The sequence below is a fragment of the Filicampus tigris genome, chromosome 9 (assembly GCF_054856515.1).
Source record: "Filicampus tigris isolate MCC_2025a chromosome 9, RoL_Ftig_1.0, whole genome shotgun sequence".
Taxonomy (NCBI): Eukaryota; Metazoa; Chordata; class Actinopteri; order Syngnathiformes; family Syngnathidae; genus Filicampus; species Filicampus tigris.
In genome coordinates this window covers 14,618,025-14,642,870 of record NC_141225.1, presented here as the reverse complement: position 1 = coordinate 14,642,870, position 24,846 = coordinate 14,618,025, and the positions used below count along the sequence as shown (strand labels likewise).

At 39.4% G+C, this 24,846-nt stretch overlaps 4 protein-coding genes across 6 annotated transcripts; all 4 read right to left on the bottom strand.

Annotated features, from left to right (window-relative positions):
• Positions 1-1,821: 1,821 nt before the first annotated feature.
• Positions 1,822-4,695, bottom strand: abhd14a (abhydrolase domain containing 14A). Of its 2 annotated transcripts, none has more exons than XM_086040810.1 (5): positions 4,317-4,695; positions 3,496-3,776; positions 3,318-3,433; positions 2,742-2,977; positions 1,822-2,540 (listed from the first exon to the last, which is right to left on the bottom strand). In XM_086040810.1, exons 2-5 carry the CDS (start codon positions 3,756-3,758, stop codon positions 2,358-2,360), a joined length of 798 nt encoding a protein of 265 aa, XP_085896936.1. In that variant the 5' UTR covers positions 3,759-3,776; positions 4,317-4,695; the 3' UTR covers positions 1,822-2,357. The 2 variants fall into 2 exon arrangements, with proteins under 2 accessions (XP_085896936.1, XP_085896937.1); XM_086040811.1 differs by having other exon boundaries at positions 4,324-4,695.
• Positions 4,696-4,832: 137 nt separating this feature from the next.
• On the bottom strand, positions 4,833-10,703 carry hyal2b (hyaluronidase 2b). 2 transcript variants are annotated; one of them, XM_086041543.1, is made up of 3 exons: positions 10,467-10,703; positions 8,093-9,045; positions 4,833-6,974 (listed from the first exon to the last, which is right to left on the bottom strand). In XM_086041543.1, exons 2-3 carry the CDS (start codon positions 9,014-9,016, stop codon positions 6,498-6,500), a joined length of 1,401 nt encoding a protein of 466 aa, XP_085897669.1. In that variant the 5' UTR covers positions 9,017-9,045; positions 10,467-10,703; the 3' UTR covers positions 4,833-6,497. The 2 variants fall into 2 exon arrangements, with proteins under 2 accessions (XP_085897669.1, XP_085897668.1); XM_086041542.1 differs by lacking the exon at positions 10,467-10,703 and adding an exon at positions 9,606-10,261.
• A 1,241-nt stretch (positions 10,704-11,944) lies between these two features.
• Positions 11,945-17,375, bottom strand: tusc2b (tumor suppressor 2, mitochondrial calcium regulator b). The gene is made up of 4 exons (XM_086041845.1): positions 17,212-17,375; positions 16,288-16,516; positions 13,633-13,753; positions 11,945-12,702 (listed from the first exon to the last, which is right to left on the bottom strand). The coding sequence occupies exons 2-4, from the start codon at positions 16,434-16,436 to the stop codon at positions 12,637-12,639; spliced, it is 336 nt and encodes a 111-aa protein (XP_085897971.1). The 5' UTR covers positions 16,437-16,516; positions 17,212-17,375; the 3' UTR covers positions 11,945-12,636.
• A 212-nt stretch (positions 17,376-17,587) lies between these two features.
• On the bottom strand, positions 17,588-23,804 carry rassf1 (Ras association domain family member 1). The gene is made up of 7 exons (XM_086040780.1): positions 23,608-23,804; positions 22,227-22,717; positions 20,991-21,115; positions 19,493-19,597; positions 18,509-18,791; positions 18,316-18,431; positions 17,588-18,091 (listed from the first exon to the last, which is right to left on the bottom strand). The coding sequence occupies exons 2-7, from the start codon at positions 22,492-22,494 to the stop codon at positions 17,942-17,944; spliced, it is 1,047 nt and encodes a 348-aa protein (XP_085896906.1). The 5' UTR covers positions 22,495-22,717; positions 23,608-23,804; the 3' UTR covers positions 17,588-17,941.
• Positions 23,805-24,846: the final 1,042 nt, after the last annotated feature.

The following is a 24,846-nucleotide window of genomic DNA, read 5'->3' as shown; positions in this document are numbered from 1 at the left end:
TTAAATAGAAAATAAAATCTTACATTCTGGCCGAAATCCAAGACATTTTATCATTGTGGTTCCGATGTGGAATTTCAAAATGAACCCCACTGATTTAGTTAACTAATTTCAGCTGCAAATAAGTATACAGAAACACAACATTGTTTGTAGGCAATTTTTTCTTCCTAAATTTATATATTCCATACAAATGTAAATAGACATTTGTATTTTTTAGAGTGGAATTTGTTGCTAGGGATATTGTTCTGTTTGTCCTGGATAGAGCAGTGATTTGCAAATGTGGTACGTTGGTACACAAAGAATCACTGAATTAAATACAAATGAAATGTACATTTCAAATATGCAATACAATCAAACATTAAAAGTAAATTTGCAGTTAAAAACTTTTTTATCAAGTACAGTGCATTTTTCAACCACTGTATTGTAATTTTTTTTAATTACAGTTCAGTTGTATTAACTTTGAAGTACTGTCCAAAAAAATGAATTTATTCTTTAAAAACTGTTTGAATCCAAACATTTTTCAATATTTTTTTCTACTTTTATGTGCAACACATTTTAATTGAATCATTAAGTACATTTCCCCCTAAATTTAAAAGCAGTGTTAATGTTCACACTATGCACAATTTTACAGTGTCACACTGCCTCCGTTTTTGGTGAACCCTGCAATCTATTACATTACTACTGTATTTTAATATTGGTGTTGGAAAGATAAGCAAGCAAGTTTGAGAACCATTTATATGGAATGGCCACAAATTGGCATTTTGTGCACACATTATATTTATATTTATATATACACACAAATAACTTAAATGCGCCCCCCATTTTAACTGTGAGCACCTGCCCCTAAAAGATCTTTGCACGCCCCTGCAGTAGCGACGGTAGATTGTAAATAAAATGTTTTACTTTGAAACCATCCCAAATTGCCGCAGACGTTTTACCGTAATATCCGATTGTAATGTACCACAATACAGTACTGTATTGGTTTGACGTGAACATTTTGAAAAATCGAAAGTTTTTATACCCACTTATATATGTATTCACACATATTAGGTCCCGCGAATCCACGGTCATTAATGTTGCCCTTTGCATCTTTGAAAGCACTTTATTCCTTATATTCCTGGAGAAGAGACATCAAATCTGTATTTCGCAAGCAGCGCCTGTCGTAAAAACTCTTATATAACATTACACTGTATTTGACAAATCATGAGTCAAATCCATTATACTGTGTGATGCAAATGACCTCTAGAACAGATTATTGCAGCAAGTAAATTGGAGTTGTTTCTAATATTTTGGTTCCCTAAACAAGCTACACAACGGAATACCAAACTTTAACCCATATCATACGTTGATGGTTACAGAGTTTGCTGTGCAATGTCTCGGCTGACACCAGCAGAATAACAAGTAGAGTAATTAGAAAGTGCTCTTTGGGTGGAAAATTACTGTCAATTATTCATCCAGTCTTTTACAACCACGCAAGCTCCAGGCCCTCCAAAGTAGGTCTTGGACGTGATCGACGCCTTAACATAAATGTCAGTATTGCTTCTCGAGAAAGAAGAAAAAAACACCTTGGATGAAGTCAGTAATAGCAGACGACGCACCACCAAGACTTGTGACTTTGCATGACTAACATGAGAGAGTTAACGTAAACGTTGCAATTCCTTAGGGCCTAAGGGTCCTACATAGTAAGGTGTAAGGCTTCGACCTTATTCTATGTAAGACAAATGCTCAATAACATGCATAAAACACCATCTACAAGTTTATGTATTTAGGTGTACATTAAAAAACACACTTGATATACGTACTTACCTGAAAATAAGAGTCCACTTGCTGTATATTAGATGATACTTTATTATCATATACATACATAAACATGTTTTTAAACATGAACTTCCTCATATTTTCCATTGCAAAGAGCATCTGTTTTGCTTAGTTTTTCATTTTTTGCGCTCGCTCGAATGGCTGAAATGAATAGTGACTACTAGTTTTTTGCAGAGCACATGCACCTGCTGCTGCTACATTTCGCATAATTTACAGCAATCAAATCCCATGTCACCTACAAAAATGGCAACACTAATGCAAACAATACTTTTTTTTCCATGCAAAGAGAAATGTCACGCGACTGTACAAATGGGGGCTTATTGCACACTTTTTTTTCATGAAAAAGATGAATAAATTATAGTCGGAAAACTGATGTTGCTGTACTTCAGTTTTATCCATATCATGTAGTTTGTAATTATTGTTCATGACAATAATAACATTTTTGTAATCCTATTTTGCCGAAAGCAAGCTCCCTAAACTGATACCAGGCAACCTCAAGTCCCTCCTCATTTTTTTCCTGTCCATCTTCGCTGCAGCATATCTCACTTAAGCTTGCCGAGAAAGTCGATCAGCCCTTGGTGAAATGCTCCGGGTTTGTCCATGTAGCATGCGTGGCGAGCACCTTCCAGCTTGAGCACAGCATGATGAGGAAGCTGGGCCAGGTTCTTGTGGGACTGGGAGCCCAGATTAGTGTCAAGGACACCAAACACAATCAGGGTGGGTGTCTAAAGAGTACATTACATAGTCAAAATACGACAGCAGTTGGTTAGCTTGGCATAAAGATTAATAGCAAACATTTTAATACAAAATTATTTAAAAGTGTATACCTACCTGACAGTGTCAATCAAAAGTGCATGTTATTATATTTGTTGCAGCAGAATTTCTAATTGGATCCCATTATATTGTGTTTTGGTGCCTTTCCTCACCTGGATATTCTGATACTGTTGTGGCGTGTAACTGCGTGTACCGACAGGCGCTATGGGAACGAAGCCTCGCAGCTGTGCGCTGTTCTTCATGAGGAATGGGATGGAGTAATGTCCGCTCATTGAAGGACTCACAAGCACTGCTGCCCTCACACCCAATGATTCCATGAACCTGGAGAGCAGGTCCACTCGACTCTGATCCGTCTTCAGGGCCTCAGAGTCGGGTGACTTACCATATCCTGGAAGGGGGAAAAAAGTATTGAGGGATTGCAGACATACTGTATAAGTATAATTGAAAAGTGAAGTAAGAGCCTGACCATTCCCATCGGTCATACAAAATATTTCTTATTTTAAACCACAAGAGGGCACACTGCACTATCCTGAGCCAATGTAGGCATTACAACTCATACCACTAATACAATACTACTCAGGTTTTACTGTAATAGTCATGATCACACATATTGGAAAGGCTGCTGCAATGCACTTTTCTTGGAATTAGTGGTGTGCCATCACAGTTAAAATCAGAATGTACAGCACAATTAACCTTCTCTAAACTTAATTATTGTATTCGTACTCTACCTGGCAGGTCCATGGCTAAAGCCTGATATCCATTAGTCGCAAGTAGGGCCATTGTACCAAGTTCTTCCCATGTTTTCGATGTGAAGGCCTGGCCATGCAGAAGTACCACTTGTAACCTGCAGTGAGATAACGGAATTGCATCTCTCATCTGAGAATCTTCCTATTATCGTGAGCTCACCTGGGCAATATCTGTCGTCCCGCTCCGTCAATGGGTAAAGCTTCTCGGAAAAACAGCGGTGGGTCCCCGGGCAGGTGTCCTGTGCGAACTGACACATTGACGTTGGGAAGTGGAGGCGGGGATGTGGCTAAGAGCCCAAGTCTTTGTACATTGAGAGATGGCTCCATGCTGCCATGACGTATGGAGGGCAGCAGCAGGTACAGCAGTAAGGTGGCCAACAACACCATGCCCAGGACCACCATACGATTACGCAGGAAATTCATTTATACGAGATGAACGACCTGGAAAAGTCCATATGGATCTTATTAATACCAATTTGTATTAAATGTCTGAACTTCCCCAAAAATATATGATTTGTTAAGGAAATAAATGATGTTCTCAATGAACGTTAACATCCAAGAATATACTTGTTCTGACCACAGCTAGTGAACACTTCCAATATGAAAATGGTGCAGTGCGGTTAACACACACTGGACATCTGAGTATCATTAGGTATCATTTATTTGGACAATCTGGTGAGATTCTATACAAGTGGTGCATCAAATCTTCCGCCTTTAAAAAACAAGAATGCTCTTTGTTGTAGTTTGCAGTGGTGTGCAACCGCATTTGAATGAACTACTAGCAAGACGCAAAATAAAGCAAGTCCCTAGTATGATGCTGTGCATTTCTACAACACTGCCAACTACAACTATAATAATAATCATATTGTCAAACGAATACTTCATCCCATCCTAACGTGAAATAAAGCTAACAATATTAGCTAAGTATGCTATGCATATAGGATGCTGAAGATTAAATAGTAGCATCTGAGTAAAACATACCACTCACGAGAAGACACAGCAGGACAGTCACTGACGAAAAGACACTGTCTTCTTTATCGTCATGTCTCCTGATTCAAACTAGTCGGGTTAACGTAAGCTGTTTATTCGATGCTTGACGTTAACACTGTTAAAGCTTTGTATTTTCAATGCTAGACCACAAATAGAAAATGAGTGCAGCTAGGTGACACTCAACGTGTACTTCACAACTTTCCAAACTAGGTCGTGCGCAGGAGTTTAGTTTATAAATGAATGATAAAAGCATTTGTTGCAACTGCTGTCATGCACGTATGTTGACAAAACGTAACTAAACTGTATTATGCGTCATGTTAAAACGCTGGCCTTTAAACGCTTGTTGCTTGGCGGACGACATTCTGCGCTGCACACAACAAAACGCGAAACGATGTACGTCATTTCCTGTTAATTATACCACCAAATCCACGTGATTTCCTAATAAAATGTAGTTTTGTTTAGAAAATACTCTACATTAAGAGAAAGAAATACTGTACAAGTTCAAGGTTACATTCAAATGATTTTTAATGTAAAAAAAAAAGATAAAATGAGAACATTAAATAGTCACATCCTGAATTAAAAACAATCGTTTTCTGGTTTGGTTTCTTCAAACTATAACAGCAAAATATGTGAGCAAAAATCTTGCATACACTCCCCAAAAACAAAGTAAATACCAAATGAAAAAGATCATACAACAATGCACTGTTCATCGTCCCTGTACAAACTTTATGCAGCAGCCTCTTGTTCAACAGAAAATATGTTAAAGTGCAGTATTCGATAAAGTTTGCAGCAATGTAAACATTCTAATGCATTATAGCATTTGTGATATTCCTTTTACTTTCAACACATTTAGGTGGCTAAATACTCTTTGCCCATTGCAATGAATAAATACAGAACCAATTATAGCGCCAGCTATCAATGACTAAACAAATATACCGTATGTTGTATAATAATGTCGCTTCAGTAGTTGCTGTGCATGAGCAGGAACTCCGACAGGAAACAACATGCAAGCACTTAAAATTGAAACCGAGCCCGAATAATAACTATACTGTGAAATTTAAGGTTAATACAACAGGTTTGTCAATTAAAAAAAATAAAATACTGAGTCCCCCCCCCCCCAAAATAGGCAGGACTAGATGATGCATTATTCTTACAAGTAAACATGGAAGTAAATATTCATCATTAAAAGGCTACATAACGTTTACTATTCCTTTCCTCCTCAAAATACTTGTACAATTTTCCTATGAAAAACTGAAAGGCATTTGGAATGTTACAAGACACTGAAAACCAATAAAAGGCTGAGATGAACACTGCATTAAAATCAAACAATTCAGGTCCAGCCACATTGTTTAGGATAATTATTAAAAAGCCCATATACAGCCGTGTCATAGTCAAGATATCATTTTTTTCTTCAAACAAAAGGTAGAATTAAAAACAGATTATTTTTCGATATGTTGGCTGTAGCACTAAAATAAGTTTGAGAGTTCTGGGTGAACAAATGGGTGGGGGTTGTGTTTGTTTCCATACAGGACAAAATGAAAATGCAGATGTGGTATGAAAAATGTTGAAAAATATTTATAATACTGAAGAAATCTCTCTGTCTTTCTATAATTCAGCACCTTCTGGCATAATGAAATGTTCAGATTTTAGATGAAGTCAAAGTGATTAAGCAATAAATTGCGATGTGTTTGTGCAGCATGTTAAAAAAAAAAAAAGTTTTTTCTTACAATGTTTCCACTCACATTTCCAGTATTAAAATCCCAAACTTAAAAAGTCAGCCTCACAAACAAACTGTGGTCGAGACAAGAGTATCACCATATGGAGGTCAAGGGCAGCATGGAGAATGCAGCCTGAGAGAAATGCATGGATTTTGAACAAAGTTATGAGGAGAAAAACAAATGGCTGCAGAATGTGGTCCAGCATTCGGAGAGCTTCTCGTGGGGCTCTGCTTGACTCACACTCAGGTTACTCTGTTAAAAGTATGTTGGGGAGGATGAATGAATAGGACCATATTTTTAAAAAAAATCCAGCTATAGTGTACAAATGATCAACTGGTGATTCGGCAGTATTATTATTGATCAGGAACTTGGATCAATTTCATGTCAAACAGGCCAACTATTGTTTTCTTTTTGTTTGGCACAAGCAATGAATATTTTGAGTTGCTTCATTTCCTCACTGTAACAGAGCAAGGAGTCCAAGTGGGAGTAAAAAGCAAAGCGACCATGTTCCGAAAACAGAGGGGGCTTTATTCTGCCCTTTGGCTCTCAGAGCACAGGCCTCCCCATGGTAGCCAGTGTAGCACTGGCACTGGAAGTGTTGACGGAAAAGCGCCAGCTCCGACTCGCCAGGCTTGCCGCTCACCTTCAGGCGGCCGTCCTGCCGAATGATGCTGTGCGTGGACGGGCTGAGGTGCAAGTACACGTCGTCGTCCGGCTGACTGCGCAGACAGCGGCCGTGCAGGTTGCACCGTGCCCGACTACACTGCTCCGCCGCCGTGGACACGTTGATCAGGTAGTGGCCCAGCGCTCCGTTGAGATAGTCTTTGAGGGCCGAGCAGCTGCTGTCGCTCGAGTAGGACGAGTCCCCCCAAAAGATGACTCCCGCCGCTCCCAGTGCAACGCTCTCACCGATGGTGGACACCAGATCCATCTGTAAAATGCAGCCAGTGATCGGCTATTTAACAACAAGGCCACTATCAACCTGATACCTAGTCTAGCGGAACATTAGTGCAAACTCCTTTAAGTAATGCAATGATTCCAAAACGGAAAAAATTGAATGTTTTTGAGCAAACCGCTCAATGAAAACAGTAATTTTTCAAAAATGTTTTTGAAATGTGGGTCAACATGCAAATTCTGCACAAGAAGACCTGAGCCGAGATTCGAACACAAACCCCCAGACCTGTCAAGATAAACGTGCCAAGCAGTCGTTCACCATGGTGGTTTAAAAAAATAAATAAATAGTCACGCAAAAACTTGGAAGCTAAACAGTCGTCTGTGATGAGCATACAAGCATACTTTCTCATTGACTTTTTGTAACGTTGCCACAGAATGGTTAAAACCACAGAACAGGAAGTTACTGCAATGTAAGGTGGTAAAACAATAAAGTGACAATAAGTATTATCAACACAGGATGAACGTAATATCCACCAGCCAAGTCCACTATAATTCTTACAGAGAGTACCAAATCAGGCACACCTCGCTCCTTTTCTAAGTTAAAGATATGTACACAATTTAATGACTAATGGCCATACCAATCCAGTTTGCTGTAATTTGTGTTTTACAATAACTACATTTATAATTTCATAGGTACCTGGGGCTAGAAAGCAAAGCCCGGAGTCTGTTGCATAAGTGCGTGGGTGGTGCAGTAAGCGAACGGCGTGACCGATCACTGCCAACACCCTCACAAAATTTCCACACACTTTTATTGTTGCCCATTTCCTCTTTGTGGCAAGCTACTTCTTCTTTGACAATCATGCTAAGTTTTTGTGGTTCAGTGCAAAATAATATAGTACAGGATATTGTGGAGCTCAAAACAGATACAGGTCGCAGTTTGTTGTGCAGCAGTTCTAAGTGAATTTTTGCGGTAAACTGAGATCAGAGCAACACGATTTGACTATAACTAAAATTTTTCTAATGTAAAACATAGGTTTGAAACATTGATAAAGACTTTCCCATGTATGGCTTAAAAATGTTACAAGTTTACCAAGATTTTATGATGGCCAAAGTCTTTAGTACTCGTGACTGTGATATAACAGACTCTCAACTGACCTCAGTGAGGAGAGCCATCTGATTCATGTACGTAGGTCGGGTGTAGACGAATACCGGGCGCGCCAAGCCGTCTCCAACAGAGGCCAGGCGCATGGCCTCCTTCACCCTGTTGCGTACGAAGAGGCGCCCATAATGTGTGGAGCGCAGCACGGATCCCATGTATATGGAGGGGAAAAGCGCAGTGCACTCCATCCACAGCCAGTTGAGCTGGTCATTACGGCCCACCTCCAGCTTGGGGCAGCGACCCGTGTAGTTCTTCAGGCCGTTCCTGTAGTCGTGGTTGTAGCAATCTGGAAATAAGTAGAAGCCCCACACTTGATTGGGCCTCAAATGCTTTGCAAGTTTCAGCGTCTCCAGCATGAATTTACGAGCGGACAGCTCAAACTCCTGCTGGGCCACTTTTGCAGCTTGCTCCTGGCTCCATGTTGGGTTCTTTTTGAGGACCAATTCCCTGGATTTGCTTCGATAGATGTCTTTGGAATCCCAATTCCTGATCCACAGCGGGCGCCATTCTTCCCAGTCAATAACAGCCAAACCTTTGGCTCCTGGCTCCCGTATGTATTTCTGAACATTTTCTGGCATCTTTTCATAGTGTTCAACCAGGCTGGCAAGCTGCGGAAGGCCCCCGTTAACTGCAGTGCCATCATGCTCGTAATAAGGGTAAAGGCCGAGGCGCTCCTTGTAGAATATGGTCAGGTTTTGTCGGACAAAGCCCTCGTTGGGCGAGGCCACAATGTCAAACTGATTCAAGGGTAAAGTGACACCATGCCTCGGGGCACAGTCCTGTGTGGGGGCATTCCAAGCCAGGAGAACCGGTGTCTGGGAATATAAAGGCCATCTTGTTTGCTTTACATGTGTCGCACACACGCCCGTCCATGTTGTCGTCAGGGTCAAGATGAAGCAGTGAAACCAGACAGCCTCCATGGCCAACGCTCACCTTTTCTCCTGTGACTCTGCCAAAAAAGAATATCAATCATGCAACAATTCTATTTTTGTATAGATCTAATTGGGGGTACAGTGGACACTTTTAAGTAATCAATGATTCCCGGATTTTAGCTATATGGCAGACTCGGGTGTACAGCGGGGTAGTTATTTTATTAATATTTATTTTTAATAAGAGCTGTTTTGACAATGTGTATTTTAATTATGAAGCCGTTCGATCAATTTAATATAAAGGAAAAATGTTTTTTTCCCTATTTTAAAGAACCTGTCGCAATTTCACGGAAGTGCCAAATGTTCTGTATGTTAATCATCAACAGTCCACGAACGCATAATTTGCATTTTGAAGACTAGCTGTGGTTTAACAGTTGGATGTTGAACGCCTTACAACTATATATCCTTTCAGATACATATCCTTATTACATGTACATTATTTTTGACATCATTATTTCTAAATGAAGTGACCACAGTTATTACGTTTAGTTTCAAGCGGAATCTTTAAAATGTGCTGAGTTAGCTCAACGTGAAGCGTCCGATTTTTACCGTCAGATCAGTTCAAGTTCCTTCTACTCACCGATCGCTAAATGGCTTTTCCACGGGCCTGCCATGAGAAAGACACCCGTCATAATTCTTCACTGCATGCTGGCCATTAAAAGAAAAATCACACTTTGGACCCGGAGACGTAGACCGCAGCAGGAGAAATGACGGGAACTACTACACTGTTCATTAACAGACGAAATATTCGATCTAAAAACTGTAGGGGTGTCCAAGGCAGATAAAAAAAAATACAAAGCGAACTTTCATCTCCATTTCGGGTGATAAAACTTTAATTTGTTAATTAATGCAGTTGTTTTTCCTGCTAAAGCATATTTTTCAATTCAGATAAGTCAATATTTATCGATTTTTCATACCACGATGATAATAGCTCCCCTAAAGATAAAGCCAATCGTTGGTTCCTCAATCTGTACTGACTGGACAGTGACTCGCAGAAACAACTTGCAGCTATTGAATGGTTCCTACTATGCACCGACTTTACCAGCGATTTATATTTTTTTGTTTAATCACTTAATACACTCGCGTAAGTTAGCAGAGCAGCGTATGAGACATGCCCAAATCGCGTACATCCAATGAAAAGTTATCAAATGAAAACATGAAGAGACTTCTGGTACGTGTGCAAATGTTCGGCCACCTCTGTTTCATTAGTCGCTCGGTGATCCTAATGCCAACACCAAAGGCACTTTATAGCGTCATTTAAACGTGATCAATTTTTTTTCAATAGTTAAACATTACATAGTATGCTATATACGTATATAACACATCATATAAACTAATGCATGGTGTAAGATCATTACTCCTCAAGCAGATGGATTAAACATTACTGCGTTGTCATAATTGAAAAATCCAAATCTGTGATTTTACGATAAGTATATCTTACCTCCCAGTAAAAAAAAAAAAAAAAAATCTGGATAATTGCAATACAGCTGTTGTGCAGTTGAGGGTTTTCTTATATAATAAGCGCAGTCGTCTTCACTGAAGAGATGAAATGAGAGTATGAGACTGAATTGTAATCCACCTTTGGCTCTTGTTTAAATAGCCAGCAGACTCCACCTCTGATTGACTTGTATCTACTTCTATGCAGATTTGAAAGGTCTCACCAGTTGAGAGTGACCATTCCCAAAGGCTTTATTAATCATCACTTCACCATAGCATTTTATTCCCCATCATATAGAACTAAACGTCAGAATGTACACATGTTGACTGTGATAACTGGTCACTTTGTAGACTAAAACTGCCAGGATTAATTATATAATCGTCATAAGAAATTTGGGACAGGGGAGACTTGCTAATTGTAGTAGTGTGGACATAAGACTCAGTAATTGTTAGGGCTGGGGATACACTTTTGTCCCAACCCGATACAGATCCCGATACTTCGGTTGCGATCAGATGCGTATTGCGATACTTAAATATTATTTAAAAAAAAAATAGATTAAAAAAACTAAGGGATGTGTTTCCAAAGTTTTAACTTAAGTTGCATTTATTCAAGTGTCACGATTGAAAAGGGCATACACTTTTCCAGTAACTGTTCCTAATACACAGGAGTGCAATGAATAAAACTCCATTCACAAAGCTCGACTTTAAGGACCTCAAATGTTCCAAAAGAATGTTATAGAATGTGCAAAACATAACATAAACCATTAGGTATTGAAAGTATTGATACTTCATCAACGTATCGATACTTGGTATCGGCATAAAAAGTATCACGATATGATATTGTTCCCATCCCTAGTAATTGTAGTGGTTCTACCTATTCAGACATGCCCACAAGTTAAAGTCACAAATAATTGAGAATCATTTTGGGGAAAAGAAAAAAAAAAGCAATAAAATGGGATTGGATTTTAGTACACCTATTCATCTCTTTATCCTTTAAAGATAACAATATTGAGGAGCTTTGCAGAAAGCACTTTCCCATGGAAACAACATTAATGACTTTCACAGATCTCTTCCTCTCTTTTGGCACAAACTCACCCCTGTCATCAAGAAAATTGCTTGACCTTGCAATTTCCTTTGCAGGTGGATCAGGTTTTAATCATCAGTGGAGGTCAACAACATACAAGTTAGGTACAGTTCCATTTGATGCTGTTTAGGTTGGATTATCGTCAAATAGCTCATTTAAGACACTTGGGTAAGATGCATGGGAATTTTTGTTATGGTAAATTATACATATTTATGACGCAGAATTAAAGTTCACCTTTTATGTTGCTGAATGTAAATTGAATAAATACTAAATTCAGATATTCCTCATAATATGCTAAGTAGGAATTGAAAATATTATAAATATCCATTTGAACTGGATGTCCTGAAAACTATGTAAAACAACCTTAATGTATAAGAAAAAAGGCCAAAACACAGTGAGGTATTTTAAAGTGTATTTAAAAAAAAGTTATAATAAATTAAATGTGAAATATCATATGTGGAAGCAGCAAAGCACACACAGATCTCACGGCGGACGTCTCTCCTAATGTTGTAACGCCTCTGTGACATCAAGCCAAAATCATTGAAGCAATTCACTTTTAATCGGAGGGCTACTGATTGTCAACTCCCGTCAAAATTACAAGCAATCATCTGATCCTTCTCCCATGCAGAGCAAAGTTAAAAAGAAAAAGAAAGCATAAACAATGCTTAAGTGTGCCACTACCTTCCTTGTCTAGATAATACGACATGTGGGGAGGAGTTGATAATGATCCCCTTAAATACTTCAGTGAACCATACCTGAAAATAATCTGCAGCAATCAATTCAGGAGTCTAACACGTCCCATTTCTGCAACAACACACTTACATGCATACACACCATGTAAACCGAGTATGTTTTCCCAACTTGGCACCATCCTACATCTCTCCCATAGGTGATCTATAAAGCGTCGCTAACAACAGATCACATGCAGAGGCTCGGCTCACATGAGATCATCTTGACCACAGATGCACTTCAAATATATCAAGAGATGTGTGGCGTGTTACTGAAAGTTTCTGGTCTCCAGGTTGCGGGGGAAAACCACGGGACGGAGCTGACACGAGCGTGTTTGTCTAGAGACGCTTCTTGGACATCGTCAGACTTCGCAAAGGACGACGGGGAAATCTACATGGATGCACGGGAGGTCCAGCTTTATGATTCCCTGCAACATATAAAGAGTGTGTGTGTAATCTTTACATAGCACAAACTACTTGGCTGTAACTGGCAGTGTTTCAACTGATTCACTATCAACTGATTCACTATCAATTTATGTGACCTGGCCCATCTATTGTGGGGTACACTCATACTGATGGCTTAGCTAAACTCTTTTGACCACACACATATGGATTTGCAATCGGAACTATCTAGTTTAATTTATGAGGATCTCCATTAGCTTTGGCAGACACCATCGCTATTAAGCATGGAGTCTACTTCCACAGTAATCTTCAATGCAAAAACACAATGACGTAAAATTACAAACACCTTACAACAGGTTGAGAAAGTTTAACATTTACAATCTGTGTCACAGATTCTGCAGATTGGGAAGAAAAATCCCTCTTAACATATCTCACACCACAGGGTAATTGCTCAGGATAATCTATAAGGCCATGTCACCAAGAGAAAAAACACAGCCCATCTATTTTTTTTTTTTTTTAATTTAAATATGTTTCTATAAAAACAAAATCGTTTCAAGAAATGTGTGTCCACGCAGTAGCTGGAATGCTGTAGTTTAGATGCCAGGCCTGAAGGGGCGCTGTAAGGCTGCCTCAACATGTGCAATGTAAACAGAACAATAGCGGGAAATTCAAAGTGAGCAAGAGAGGTTTTCAAATGTATTTATTCAGGGAGCCAGTTTTAAAAATGGCCATAATTCAGGATTCCAAAATGCCAGTTCTGTGTAGACCTGATAAAAATGTAATTAATAACTTCTGTGGATAAATTTAAACTAGCTTCCGAGGGTACAGGGTCTTATCAACATCCGATTCCGTTTTTGCTGACTTAGACCAATTAAGTTATTATAAAGTCCTCCCATAATCGTACTAGGGAATTTTGGCAAATGCTTATTGCTAATCTCAACATACAACCTCCTCACCTGAGGTGTCAAGTTTTTGTAAATCCTCCTCAGTTTGGCTTTTTTCCGGCCATTTTTTGTCACAATAGTCTCTTCGTAGAACTCGTGGGCCAGGTCGCCATCTTCGTCCAAGAACAAAGAGCTGCAGCGAGAGAGGGAAGCAAGAGAGCAGGACTAAATCTTTCGTGAGGTTCTGAGCATTGCTAAATTGAGCAGATTTAAAGGCTTTGGGTGTGGGGTGCAGGTGGACCCAAGTAGCTTTGGTAGTTCGACCCCTGGACGGCATGAGCAAGGAAGAAGATCCTCTTGAGCCCAAGATCAAGGTGGCTGGGGGTCCAAAGCTTTCTTTACTATTATTAAAAATATATTGCCATGTAAAGTGGGAGTAGGACCCATAGACTCTGAGAAGTTTGGCTTTTAGATGTCATTACTAGCTACTTCATTTGCTTTTACCAACATTCATTAATGTGGGAAATTGTGTGAATTAGAATGAACAGTGTGGCTGATTTCTCACTCAGACATCCAAACTACACTGACCTTTATTCTGTGGTGACTCAGCACTAATGACAGGGGAGTTGTGATCTGTCGGATGATGCTGTTTTTCTTTCTTTAATTCAATAAAGAGCAGTGACCCAAATTCAAATTTTTGCATGCATAAATGTGTCTCATAATTCTTGGGTTTGTTTTGGGAATAATTTTCATTAGTGTGTGTGACTTCCTTTTCATCTCAGCTACTACACACATGCCCAAAGTTGTTGGTACTCTGTTAATGGAAGAAAACCCCACAATGGTCACTGAATTAACTTCAAATTGATAAATAGGATAACACATGAAAATGATCATGAAAATAGAAACAGATTTTTTTTTTTTAAATACGGAAAGAGGACTGGATTAAAATGATGGTACCCTTCATTCAATATTTTATTATGCAACCTTACACAATTTTTGTAACTGTCAATGAGCCTTCTAAACCTGTCGACACATGTTTTGGCCCACTTGCTGTAAGCGAACTACTCCATTGTGATTGTAAAACACAAAGCAAACTACCCCAATTGGGTACCGTAATTTCCGGACTACAAAAGCCGATTGATTAAAAGCTGCAACAGCTAAATTTAGCCATTAAAACCAATTTGTACATACAGTCGCCGTGGGTCTCCACATTATTAAATGGGGTATTACATACATTATAAACGCCGGTAGACTTTCTCCCTCATCCCCCAAGCGATGCTCTACGCAGCTATTTTATACAGCATATTGGAACCTTTCTCAGACTTTTGTTGACACACGAGGCAAATTCACAGATGAGCTTGGACTGGGGTTGCGATTGCTGTATTTATTGCACTTCATCTCTTTGCTCAAATGAAACACAACTTCAGATGCTTTTATTTTGGCTCTCAATTGCTTCTTCACAGCCGCATGTACCGCTTCCGTGTTTTTGTTCCCTTCGAGTCTCACTGTCTCGTTCTCTCTCTCAGCCAGCCCGCTCCTCCCTCAGCGGTAAATCATGTCGTTCCAACCGCAACTAGCTGATGAGTATTCAGTATGAGGGCAGGCTCGGGCACTTTCATTTATCCACTGTGACGTGTTTGGTAATTTCACTGATCATATGAGACAAGAATGAATGCATCTATTGACTGCTCATTGGTAAAAATCCATACATAAACTGCGTCACATTAATCATTCACTGCCAAGGAATATACTTATTTGTCTTTTCACAGTCCAGCCATTCAATCCCAGGAATTCATTTATATTTTTTTCACAGTTCTTTAAACGTTAGGGTAAAAGAGGGTCTGAGAATATCTGGCAGTGGAGCCGCAGGGTTCAAAGTTTGGAAAAAAAAATAATGTTTACCTATTTTCAAGGTAATCAAAAGTTTATAAAAATCTGTCTGTGTGAACTCTTTCTTTGCAAACATTCCATGTTATAACTTGGAGACCTGCCTCTAAGTGAAGAGGCCAATATATGTACATATTTGTTTTAATGGCCAAATCTAGCTGCTGCGGCTTTTAATCAGGTGCACTTTGTAGTCCGGAAATTAAAGTAATATGTTGTCATCCTGAAGTTATTTTAGTGGCCATTGTGAATTTCCCTTTCATTAACAGAGGGGTACCAACAAATTTGCCCATGTGTGTAATTGTGAATGGTCTGGTTCTCTACCTTATTGCATCTTTTAATGACTCATAATGTGCGTTGTCCGTGCCATTTAGAACTTTACCTTTCAAAGACAATTTGAAAATGTAAACAGTATGGCAAACAACATGAGTGATAACTACTGTTTGCTAGTACGTACTTGAATGGTTGCCAACCCTATATATTTTTCCCTACATAAAAAGACAAATGCCTCGTTGAAGAACCAAATAAGCTAAGGACGCTGGTTTCTAAAAGAAGAGCTGCTCACACTTGGGAACTGTGAGAAAATTTGAAAAAGGGTCAAGGCTTACACGCACACTAACCCCAACTTGCCCATTGCAAGCATTATCAGATGACATTGACCAAGTATTTGTGTGAATATTCTCTGAACCAACATAAGAACAAGAAATTAATTGCTGTAGCTTGCGTTAGCTGTCAAAATGGTCCCATCCAGGCTCAGTCGTGCATTTTTGCAGGGTTAGGACATGTTGAACGCATGTACAGTACATGTGATAGAGAGATAATGCTGCGCAGGACGTCACTTACCTCCGCCTGGTAAAGACAAAAGGTGTTGCGCCTGGGAAACTTCGCGCTCTTGCCAGTGACTGCTCATTTGCATCTTTGGCTTGGTCGTCGCCACTGCCTGAGCCAGAGAAAGGCCAAAATCCTTTGGATTTGGAGCCGCTACCACCCATCTTCAGCTACAGCACATAATTTACTTGGAGGTTGCTCTTATCAGTTGAATGTTACACCGCTGGATGTGATACCTGGAAAACTAACAGACCAAAGTGAGAAGGTTTAGTCATTGTAATACAGTAGATTTGATGCTCTCTCTGCATAAAAACTGAGCTGGATACACCTGATCCTTAATTACCTAAATCAAAGGGTGGTAAATTGAAGGGTAAACAGTCTGAAACACCATGTGTCACACTGACAAACAAGGGAACGGTAAGCATGATAACATATTGAAATATAAACTCCAGACTGATGTAAAGTCCTGTTTTCTTATAGTCTTCAATCTGAAATTCTCAAATATTATCTATATGGCAGGACCGTTACATACAGTAGCAAGGCACCATTGTAGCTAAACGGACCTCCATCGGCAGCAGAAAAAACTACCCTTGCATTTGTAGGAACAAGAGCTTAAAATGCATCATCCATGTGGGTGTAACGCGGAGAACTCAAAATCATTAGCCGTGTTATCAGCAGGAAAGGTGCAGCTAACCAGGCTAGCTCGGCTTGACTAAAATTACTGACAGTAACTTGTCCTCATGTTACAAACGCTATTGACAACATAATCACACGACACATTTTCTACTCACTAACACGACTACACAACAGCACCAGTGCACCGTATGACATTAACTCGGGTCAGATTGCACTTCGGTGGTTTACAGAATGACGCTACTGTCAAACGCTACGTTTTAGAAAAGATGACAGCTGTGGAATTCAGCCTTTTCGACAACATACCGAGAGTGGCTTTCAGTCGTTTTTGAAAGATTGAGTTTTTTCTTGACAAACTCAACTTAACAGGTCACTAAATTTGGGTGTACTGTACTAGACCTAGCAAGAGAGGTAACTAGCGTGAAAAGCCATTGGACGTGCTTCTTCGCTCTTTGACCGCTGGTGAAGGCGCCTGATTAAAACGTAGCGCCCCCCGTAGGACAGGATCTAAACTGCTCAATGCACTATACAGTATACTAATGAAGGATACATACTTTAATAAATAATTCATAAAAGTAAAACGCGTATGAATGTGTTTATAGTGAGTTATCTGACATAACACACCAACCATCAAACAACTGGCTATCATGAATAACTAAAAGATCAATAACCAGAAGACTAATTATCATCATAAGTTTATTAGACACACACACAAAACACACATTTCCACAGGTTCTCTAAAGTGCCAAGTTATGAGGAGTGTTGTATAGAATCCAAACAAAACTACAATGAAATATAATATACAGACTAATTGTGCTTTTGAACTAACTATAAATCATATTTTTTTAAAAAGCAGCATTATTCTTTGAAAAAAAATGGAATCCAATTAAACGATTCACACTGGCATGTGTGACAAAGAAACAATAGATCACATTGTTTAGTATTCAGTGTCTCTGCCCTTTTAGTAAACTACATTTCCAAACCTGATAAATTTCCCTTTGTTTCTAAATGCCCCCCCCCCCCCCCCCCCCAAATGTCAAGCAGGAGCAGTAATCTTCGCCATGGCCTGCTTCATCATGTCCCTGGTGCGAGCGTAGCGCCTCACTATCTGACGGACATGTTCCTCTTCCTCACGCTGTAGAATCCGCAGGAAGTTGCACAGCTCAGGAAAACTGAATGCATGCCACTGTGAAGGAGAACACAAATTAAGGTATACTCAACAGTAGGGGTGTAGCAAACTATTTCAATTGGAAGACAGGGTTTGATTTAAAAGATGCGAGTGCATCATTATGCTTCTGCCCACCTTGGCCACCTGGGGCAAGACAGACAGACGGATATACTGAAGGAAAAACCCTACTGATGCATGTCCCTTTACCTATTGCTGTTGTCAGGTTTATCATATGACCTTACGTTCACATCGCCGGTCTCATTTTCTTTGAGGATCAGACTGAAGACGTTTTCACTTGGTCCCGCACACAAGCGCAAATGGAGGGGATGCTCATCGTCGCTCAGTTTCCGCATGGACACTAGTAGAACAAACAACACCATACAAAAATTGTCAGCATATAGTCGAGCGCTCTTTGTTCTGATTGAAAGAGCCTACCTTGGTTTTGTCTGTCGGCGCGTTCAAACAGGGCAAACTTGGCTGGGTTGTCCACCACTGTGAATTTATTGAGCAAGGCCTCGATGACTTCTCGTACCCGTGTTTGGGAGCTTATGTGCAAGTGCTTTGCAGCGTCTTTGGGGAGGTAGAATGATGTCCGTCGTGTCAGCCGCGGGACGTACTCGTGCTCCTCCTGTGTTGGGCTCCGGGGAGGAGGCAGGGTGATGGGACGGACTAGCTGAAAGTGGACTTTGATGAAACCAGTGTAGGAGCCATCTTTATTCTGAAAGGAGGACAGATGGATATTATTTATTTTTAGATTATTTTTCTTCTATTCAATAGACCCTTAAAACTGCTGAGTTACAACTAACCCAAATTGGGTGAAATAGGTAACCCAGTGTAGGGTCCAAAAGGTACTGAGGCAATGCAGTTTCCAACAGAGAAATTTGAGTCACAGAAAAGTGCAGGAGAGGACATCCATCATGTACTAGTCAGATAGTACTAAAATGTTCAACACTTGGATATTCAAAATTTTAAAGAAGGCCACATCAAATTCACCTGTGACGGTTAAAATGTATTTAAGGTTCATTCTGAGATTCAACCCGAAATTTGAATTTCCCAAATTTTTTGTGAGTAGTGTATCTTAATATTGAATGAAGCACAGTGAATTCTGTTATTTTCTGTTATTCTGTTGTGTGTCGTGAGTGTGCCCAGCATATGCCATACAAAATCTGCTTGGTAGCAAAACTGACATAACCAGGAAATCTTTTCTGGAAAAATTAAGATTTATAATAAATTGTGAATTATTTGTTGTCTGTAAATATAAAACTAAAAACACACATTAGCAAAATACACTTCTGTGTTTTTTTGTATGTATGTAGCCTACTTTAGTGATTAAGGGTTCCAACTTTATTTTTTTTTCATATAAAGACCCCACCAAACAGAATGAGAGATGCCATGAGAAAAAGAGGTAAATTATCTCACCACCACCATGTAGAGATTGCTGTTAATCTGAGCATTGTATTCCTTGACCTTCTGATGAACTTCGCCAACAGTTAACTTCTGTTTGCGCCAGTCCGACTGCTCATCCTAACAAGAAACCAGCAGCTCCAGTTTAGTGACAACAGAAAACATGTCTGGATTTTTTTTTAGGTTCAGGAGAAGGCAACCAAACTGAGTAAATAAAAAACAAAAGAAACTTTTGTTTGGAAAAAAATATCTCACCATTTTCCTTTTCATCTTGTGATGGAAAGATTCACATGAGGTAAAATACAGCTCTGCTTGAGAGTCACTGACCGCTTCCCTGCTTCCCGAAGTCATCTCAAATGTGTAATTTCCCGTACAACAGTGCGATGACGCTAACTAGTCTGCGCTCAGTGTTTTTCTTCTGTCTTATTTGTATACCACATTTACATTTGCTCCACCCTGACCATAAAAAGCCACCGTAAAAACAGCCTGTTAAACAGCATGTTATTGTCCATTGCGTGGGAGGAGAGTGATAGCGTGCTTCTGCTAATGGATGTATTAATTCTAAAGGAGCACTTCATTTTGTTGTGACCCAAATAATGTATGCATACAGATCATTAGGCAGGTACACCTGGATTATCTGATCTAATGATCAAATACAATGGCTGTATCAAAAATGTTGCTTTTAAAAAGAGAATAATACTTGGCTGAAATTGTCCATTTAACACTATCGTTACTACTTTGGTTGTACAGTGGAAATAAAAAGTCTACACACCCCCGTTTGAACGTCAGGCTTTTGTGATGTAAAAAAAAAGTCAGACCAATATAATTCTCAAACTTTTTCCAATATTAACGTGACTTCATGTGTATAACTCAACTGAATTATTTCTTTTCGAGAGTGAGTAAAAAAAAAGTGGAAATAATGTGGTTGCACACCCTCTTATAACTGGAATGTGACTTTGTTCAGAATAAACCGATCACAATCAAGCATGTGCTAAATGGGACTCAGCACTGACTTGCCACCATTTAAAGTGCCTCTGATTGACCTAAAAATTCTTAGGTTCTTGTAGGCTTTTCCTGGCATTTTTCTTTTGCTTTCTAGCAGAAGCCTGTTTTTTTTTTCTTATTGATTGAGTTTTTAAAAAATAAATACAAATTATGTTGTTGTGACTTTTTTTTTTCATGAAATGCTCTCCAAACGTTAATTTAATAATAAAGTGTGGTTGTCCATCAGATGTCAATACTGGATTCATGTCTATTTCAAGTTTTCAACGATAGAACAGCAGCTTTAATTGGTGTGTAGACAAGCCATTGCCTCTCAACGGCAGCCTGCTTAATGACATTCACTATAGATGCCATAAGAATGAGAGGACATAAAAGAGGACCATAAAGGACATGCTTGCTGCACTGAGCCACTGGTACAAGCACTTTTATCTATAGTGACATACACAGAAACAGAGGTGTAATTCATCTGATTTGAACAAAATGCAATTTAAAAAAACGTTTTGCTCCTCACCACATTTGTGTCCGTCTCGATGGAGTCGACTGAGAAATCCACCTGCCCTGCTGGCAAACGTCTGTCTGCGCTGCAGTGCAGCTGGATGAGCGGTCGGCATTTGTGGTGACAAGTGTAGCTGCAATCTGCAGAGAGAATGTATGTTTTTACGAAATTCCACATTTTCACATTTTGGCTCACGCTGGGTCTCAATCAAATGCTTGTGGATTTGTTTCCAGACTAACACAGCACAGACATGTCAGACAGATCAAGAGGATGGATATTTCAAGACCGAACACAGGTTTGAGGACTGGTGACAACACGCGCGTCATCTATTTCAGTGATAACACAACTGTAGCTGTGGAATCCTAATGCTTCATTTTACACTATAATAGAAATGTGTTAAATTCATATTTTACATGCTCCAAATCAGCTCACACGTATTCTCATGATGCATCATCATCGTCATCAACACGGCTCCCATTTGCAGGAACATGATGACTCACCATAGGCTGACAAACAGGCCTGTCATCCTGCCCAGTTTGATGCAGATTTCGTGCTTCTGTGCTTTATAGGTCATCGCCTCCAGTGCACAACATGCTAACTATTGACACACCAACCTCATATACTGGTGATTTTATTTATTTATTTTAATCAAGAAAAATCCCACTAACATACCAAAACACAAACTTTGAAAATGCTCTCAATTTAACTCCAAAACAAATTGGGCTTGTTTTGGACTATTTTTATACCGTTCATAAATTCAACAGTATTTTATGATATAATTTTCAGTTATCTATTCTACCCACAAATCTTTCTAACAGTGATCAGTACATGGATTCCCAGGCTTTGGAGATACACCCTGGGAGACAACATTTTTCATTATCAGCATTGATTTCCTATAGTGATTGTCTTGAGGAAACAGTTCCACCACCTCATTATATCCATCCTTGCCTTAGTCCTCACCTTGGACATATACTGAAACTATGCATAAACCAAATGGCAGGAACAGTGTTTATATTTATATTTAATGAAAAAACAAAAAAAAAAACCCCATCTGTCTAAGGCTGGTGATGCAAAAATAGTGCATGCTTTTTGTGATCTCTAGGTTGGATTATTATAATCTATTATGCATTAACAGGCTGCTTTAGTGAGCCTCTCCAGATTTAAAATGCTAAAATAAAATTCAACATAATTTAGTAGCTTTAATTTCTCTATTGAAGCATGTTTACACTATAATGTATGGAGAGTACTCACAAGTGCAGCGTAACGCCTGCTTATAAAGACCCCAGATGAATTCTCCACACAGGTCACACCAGGTGAGGTGAGTGTGACCGTAGGGCTGGAAGTCGTGACCCACACCGACTTCTCCAGACGGGGCCTCGATGCTGACAGTCTCCCCAACCAGACGGACGATGTGGAAGTGACTGGCTTGACAAGGAATGGCGCGTGGCCCAGGGGCCGCCAGCTCGATGGGATCATGTACACTGAGGTCCTTCAGCTCAATCAGCTCACATTTAGACATCCTGCTCGAGACCCAGTCACGGACATCTCAGGTGGGCTCTTGCTGTCCGTAAACTTGTGTGGTTTGATATCCACCACTGAGACCACATCAGTATTTGAGGACTCTGTGAATGTAGCTCAGCATGTCATGTTCATGTGTTTAATTGGGTGGAAAAAATACAAGGTTTGTCTTGGCTGCCTTGCCAGCTTCATGTACTGCAGAGAAGCACAGGTCACTACCAGCCCTAAGGAGATGAAACAAAGCAACTGCTTGAAATCATACATAAATTCACGCTAGAGTGCACTCTTAAATGGATGAACCACAACACAGTCTTACAGACTGAAACGCTTTTACTGCAGTGACAGAACAATGCAGTTGAGACATTTGTCATTTATAACATAAGATTCACACATGCAAAAACAAGAGATTAATTTCTGTTATCTGATATCAGGATTCATACGAAAACATCAAAAAGTGGGACAAGATGATGAGGATAATCCTCTAAACGTGACTCTCGATACTATCCTGTGCAATGACAAAACACCAGAAAAGCAGGTCAAAGAACAAATCATTTCTTCGCACATTTGGCGACCATTTATAGGGCTTAATTGACTAAATTTTAAACAGTACTTAGCTCCTATGTCATCATATGACCCCATGCAAAAGTGTTCACATATTGCTAAGGTATACTCGATCATCAAATGGAGAGACAGAGAGAGAGAAGTTGATTGTACGATACGTAACCGCCATTTGAACGACTGCCTACATTCCCAGACTCGATGTACTCTATCTGCTCATTGTACACGTGAAATTTAGTGGCAAAGTTTTGCAGTGGGGCTGCATTGTGAGTTGCATATGAACAACCCGGGATCTATTAGTGCCAAGTGGGTCACCGCACGGTGCATTTATACCAACCAACAAGAGAACATTGTAGTCCTACTCCATTTTTTTTGTATGCAATCGAGAGTTTAAAAGCCTGATACATATCGAAAAAAGTTTATAATGTGCTGTCATTTCGCGTATAGATTGCAAACGATTAATGGTTTAACAACCCGGATTAAGATTTAAACAGGATAAAGACAGTGAAACACACAAGAACCACATTCTCTGACAAATTAAATAAAACCACGTTACCTTGATTACATGATCAATTCATCCCTGGAGGATTGAAGTGAAGAGGAGACTGACTGAAGGCAATTTGTCGATGGGTTAACTGCAGATGGTCCCCTTCCGACACTCACTCACCTCACTTTGCGCATGCACAAAGCGAGCATGTGGGATTACTTTCTAATCCCGCATGTCTGTCCACCATCCAATGTAGAGAGGAATCCCCGTTGACGGAAATCCCAGTCGAAAACACACAGCATCTTGTCTTCTGCTACTTATCATCTGTAGCTACCAGTGCAGCCCATGATAATCGCTCTCATATTTTAAATAACAAATGCGCAAAATTCAAATTCTGGAGGGAAAGATCAAAAGTCTGTTAAATATTTCATTTTGCCCCATTTGGACATCACTCGGAGAGGAAAAAAACCCTCAAGGCTCCAATATGGACATCAGATAACTATATGTTATATGCAGAGAACCAGATCTGTATAACAAATACAATGCCTGTTTTTAAAATGTTATTATTATTTTTTTAAATCAGTTAAAAATATATCTAAATTATTTTTAGTTTAATGATACTACTATTATAGCAACGTACATTAATACTTCAGCAACTTCATGCACACAAAAAATGTAATGTTCTCATTTTATTTACTTTGGAATTTATTCAATTTATTATGCCAATTAGAATTTTTACTCATTTGTGTGCTACACAATCAGTGACCATATCAATAATACATACAATGCAATTAGTAATTAGTGCCGCTAATACTTCAGCACATACCAAGATTTTTTTTTTCAACGGGGCAGTAATAGGAATAATATGTACGGTATAATAAGATTCCTTTGTGATCAAGTTAGGGCTTGTATTGGACTAAATTTTCAAAAGATTAATAACGTTGGAGTTGAAGAAAACGCTAGTTGCACACCACATTGCAATCTGTTGACTGTCTACAAGTGTGTGCAGGCGGTGCACAGTCACAAGTTTATTTGACAGTAATTGGAGCACAATAACCAGAGGACAACTGACCAGGGATGGTCCATTGGGTTGTTGGTTGTGGAATGGGTGCTAATAGTCTGAAAAATGTTGTACATCCAGTCTAACATGCAGTTGTCTACAATCACTGGAGCTGAATTTTATTGATATTTTTTTGTGGATGCAGCCCATCTACCATGAAGTAATTCAATAAATTAATAATTAATTAATTTAATATAACATGCACATAGGAAACAGGATGTTGTTAAACATGTTAATAGTCAATGCTA

What these genes read in the sequence shown, in the direction of transcription:
- rassf1 (XM_086040780.1), bottom strand. Translation starts at nt 22,494, where the DNA reads ATGTCTAAATGTGAGCTGATTGAGCTGAAGGACCTCAGTGTACATGAT. An exon ending in GCAGGCGTTACGCTGCACTT is followed by an intron (nt 21,116 to 22,226) that starts GTGAGTACTCTC and finishes TTCTCTCTGCAG; the next exon opens with ATTGCAGCTACACTTGTCAC. An exon ending in CGCCGACAGACAAAACCAAG is followed by an intron (nt 18,432 to 18,508) that starts GTAGGCTCTTTC and finishes TTGTTCTACTAG; the next exon opens with TGTCCATGCGGAAACTGAGC.
- abhd14a (XM_086040810.1), bottom strand. Translation starts at nt 3,758, where the DNA reads ATGAATTTCCTGCGTAATCGTATGGTGGTCCTGGGCATGGTGTTGTTG. An exon ending in GGACGACAGATATTGCCCAG is followed by an intron (nt 3,434 to 3,495) that starts GTGAGCTCACGA and finishes ATCTCACTGCAG; the next exon opens with GTTACAAGTGGTACTTCTGC. An exon ending in TTTAGCCATGGACCTGCCAG is followed by an intron (nt 2,978 to 3,317) that starts GTAGAGTACGAA and finishes TCCCCCTTCCAG; the next exon opens with GATATGGTAAGTCACCCGAC.
- hyal2b (XM_086041543.1), bottom strand. Translation starts at nt 9,016, where the DNA reads ATGGAGGCTGTCTGGTTTCACTGCTTCATCTTGACCCTGACGACAACA. An exon ending in AGATGGCTCTCCTCACTGAG is followed by an intron (nt 6,975 to 8,092) that starts GTCAGTTGAGAG and finishes TGCATTTTACAG; the next exon opens with ATGGATCTGGTGTCCACCAT.
- tusc2b (XM_086041845.1), bottom strand. Translation starts at nt 16,436, where the DNA reads ATGGGTGGTAGCGGCTCCAAATCCAAAGGATTTTGGCCTTTCTCTGGC. An exon ending in TTTGTCTTTACCAGGCGGAG is followed by an intron (nt 13,754 to 16,287) that starts GTAAGTGACGTC and finishes CTCTCGCTGCAG; the next exon opens with CTCTTTGTTCTTGGACGAAG. An exon ending in ACAAAAACTTGACACCTCAG is followed by an intron (nt 12,703 to 13,632) that starts GTGAGGAGGTTG and finishes TATATGTTGCAG; the next exon opens with GGAATCATAAAGCTGGACCT.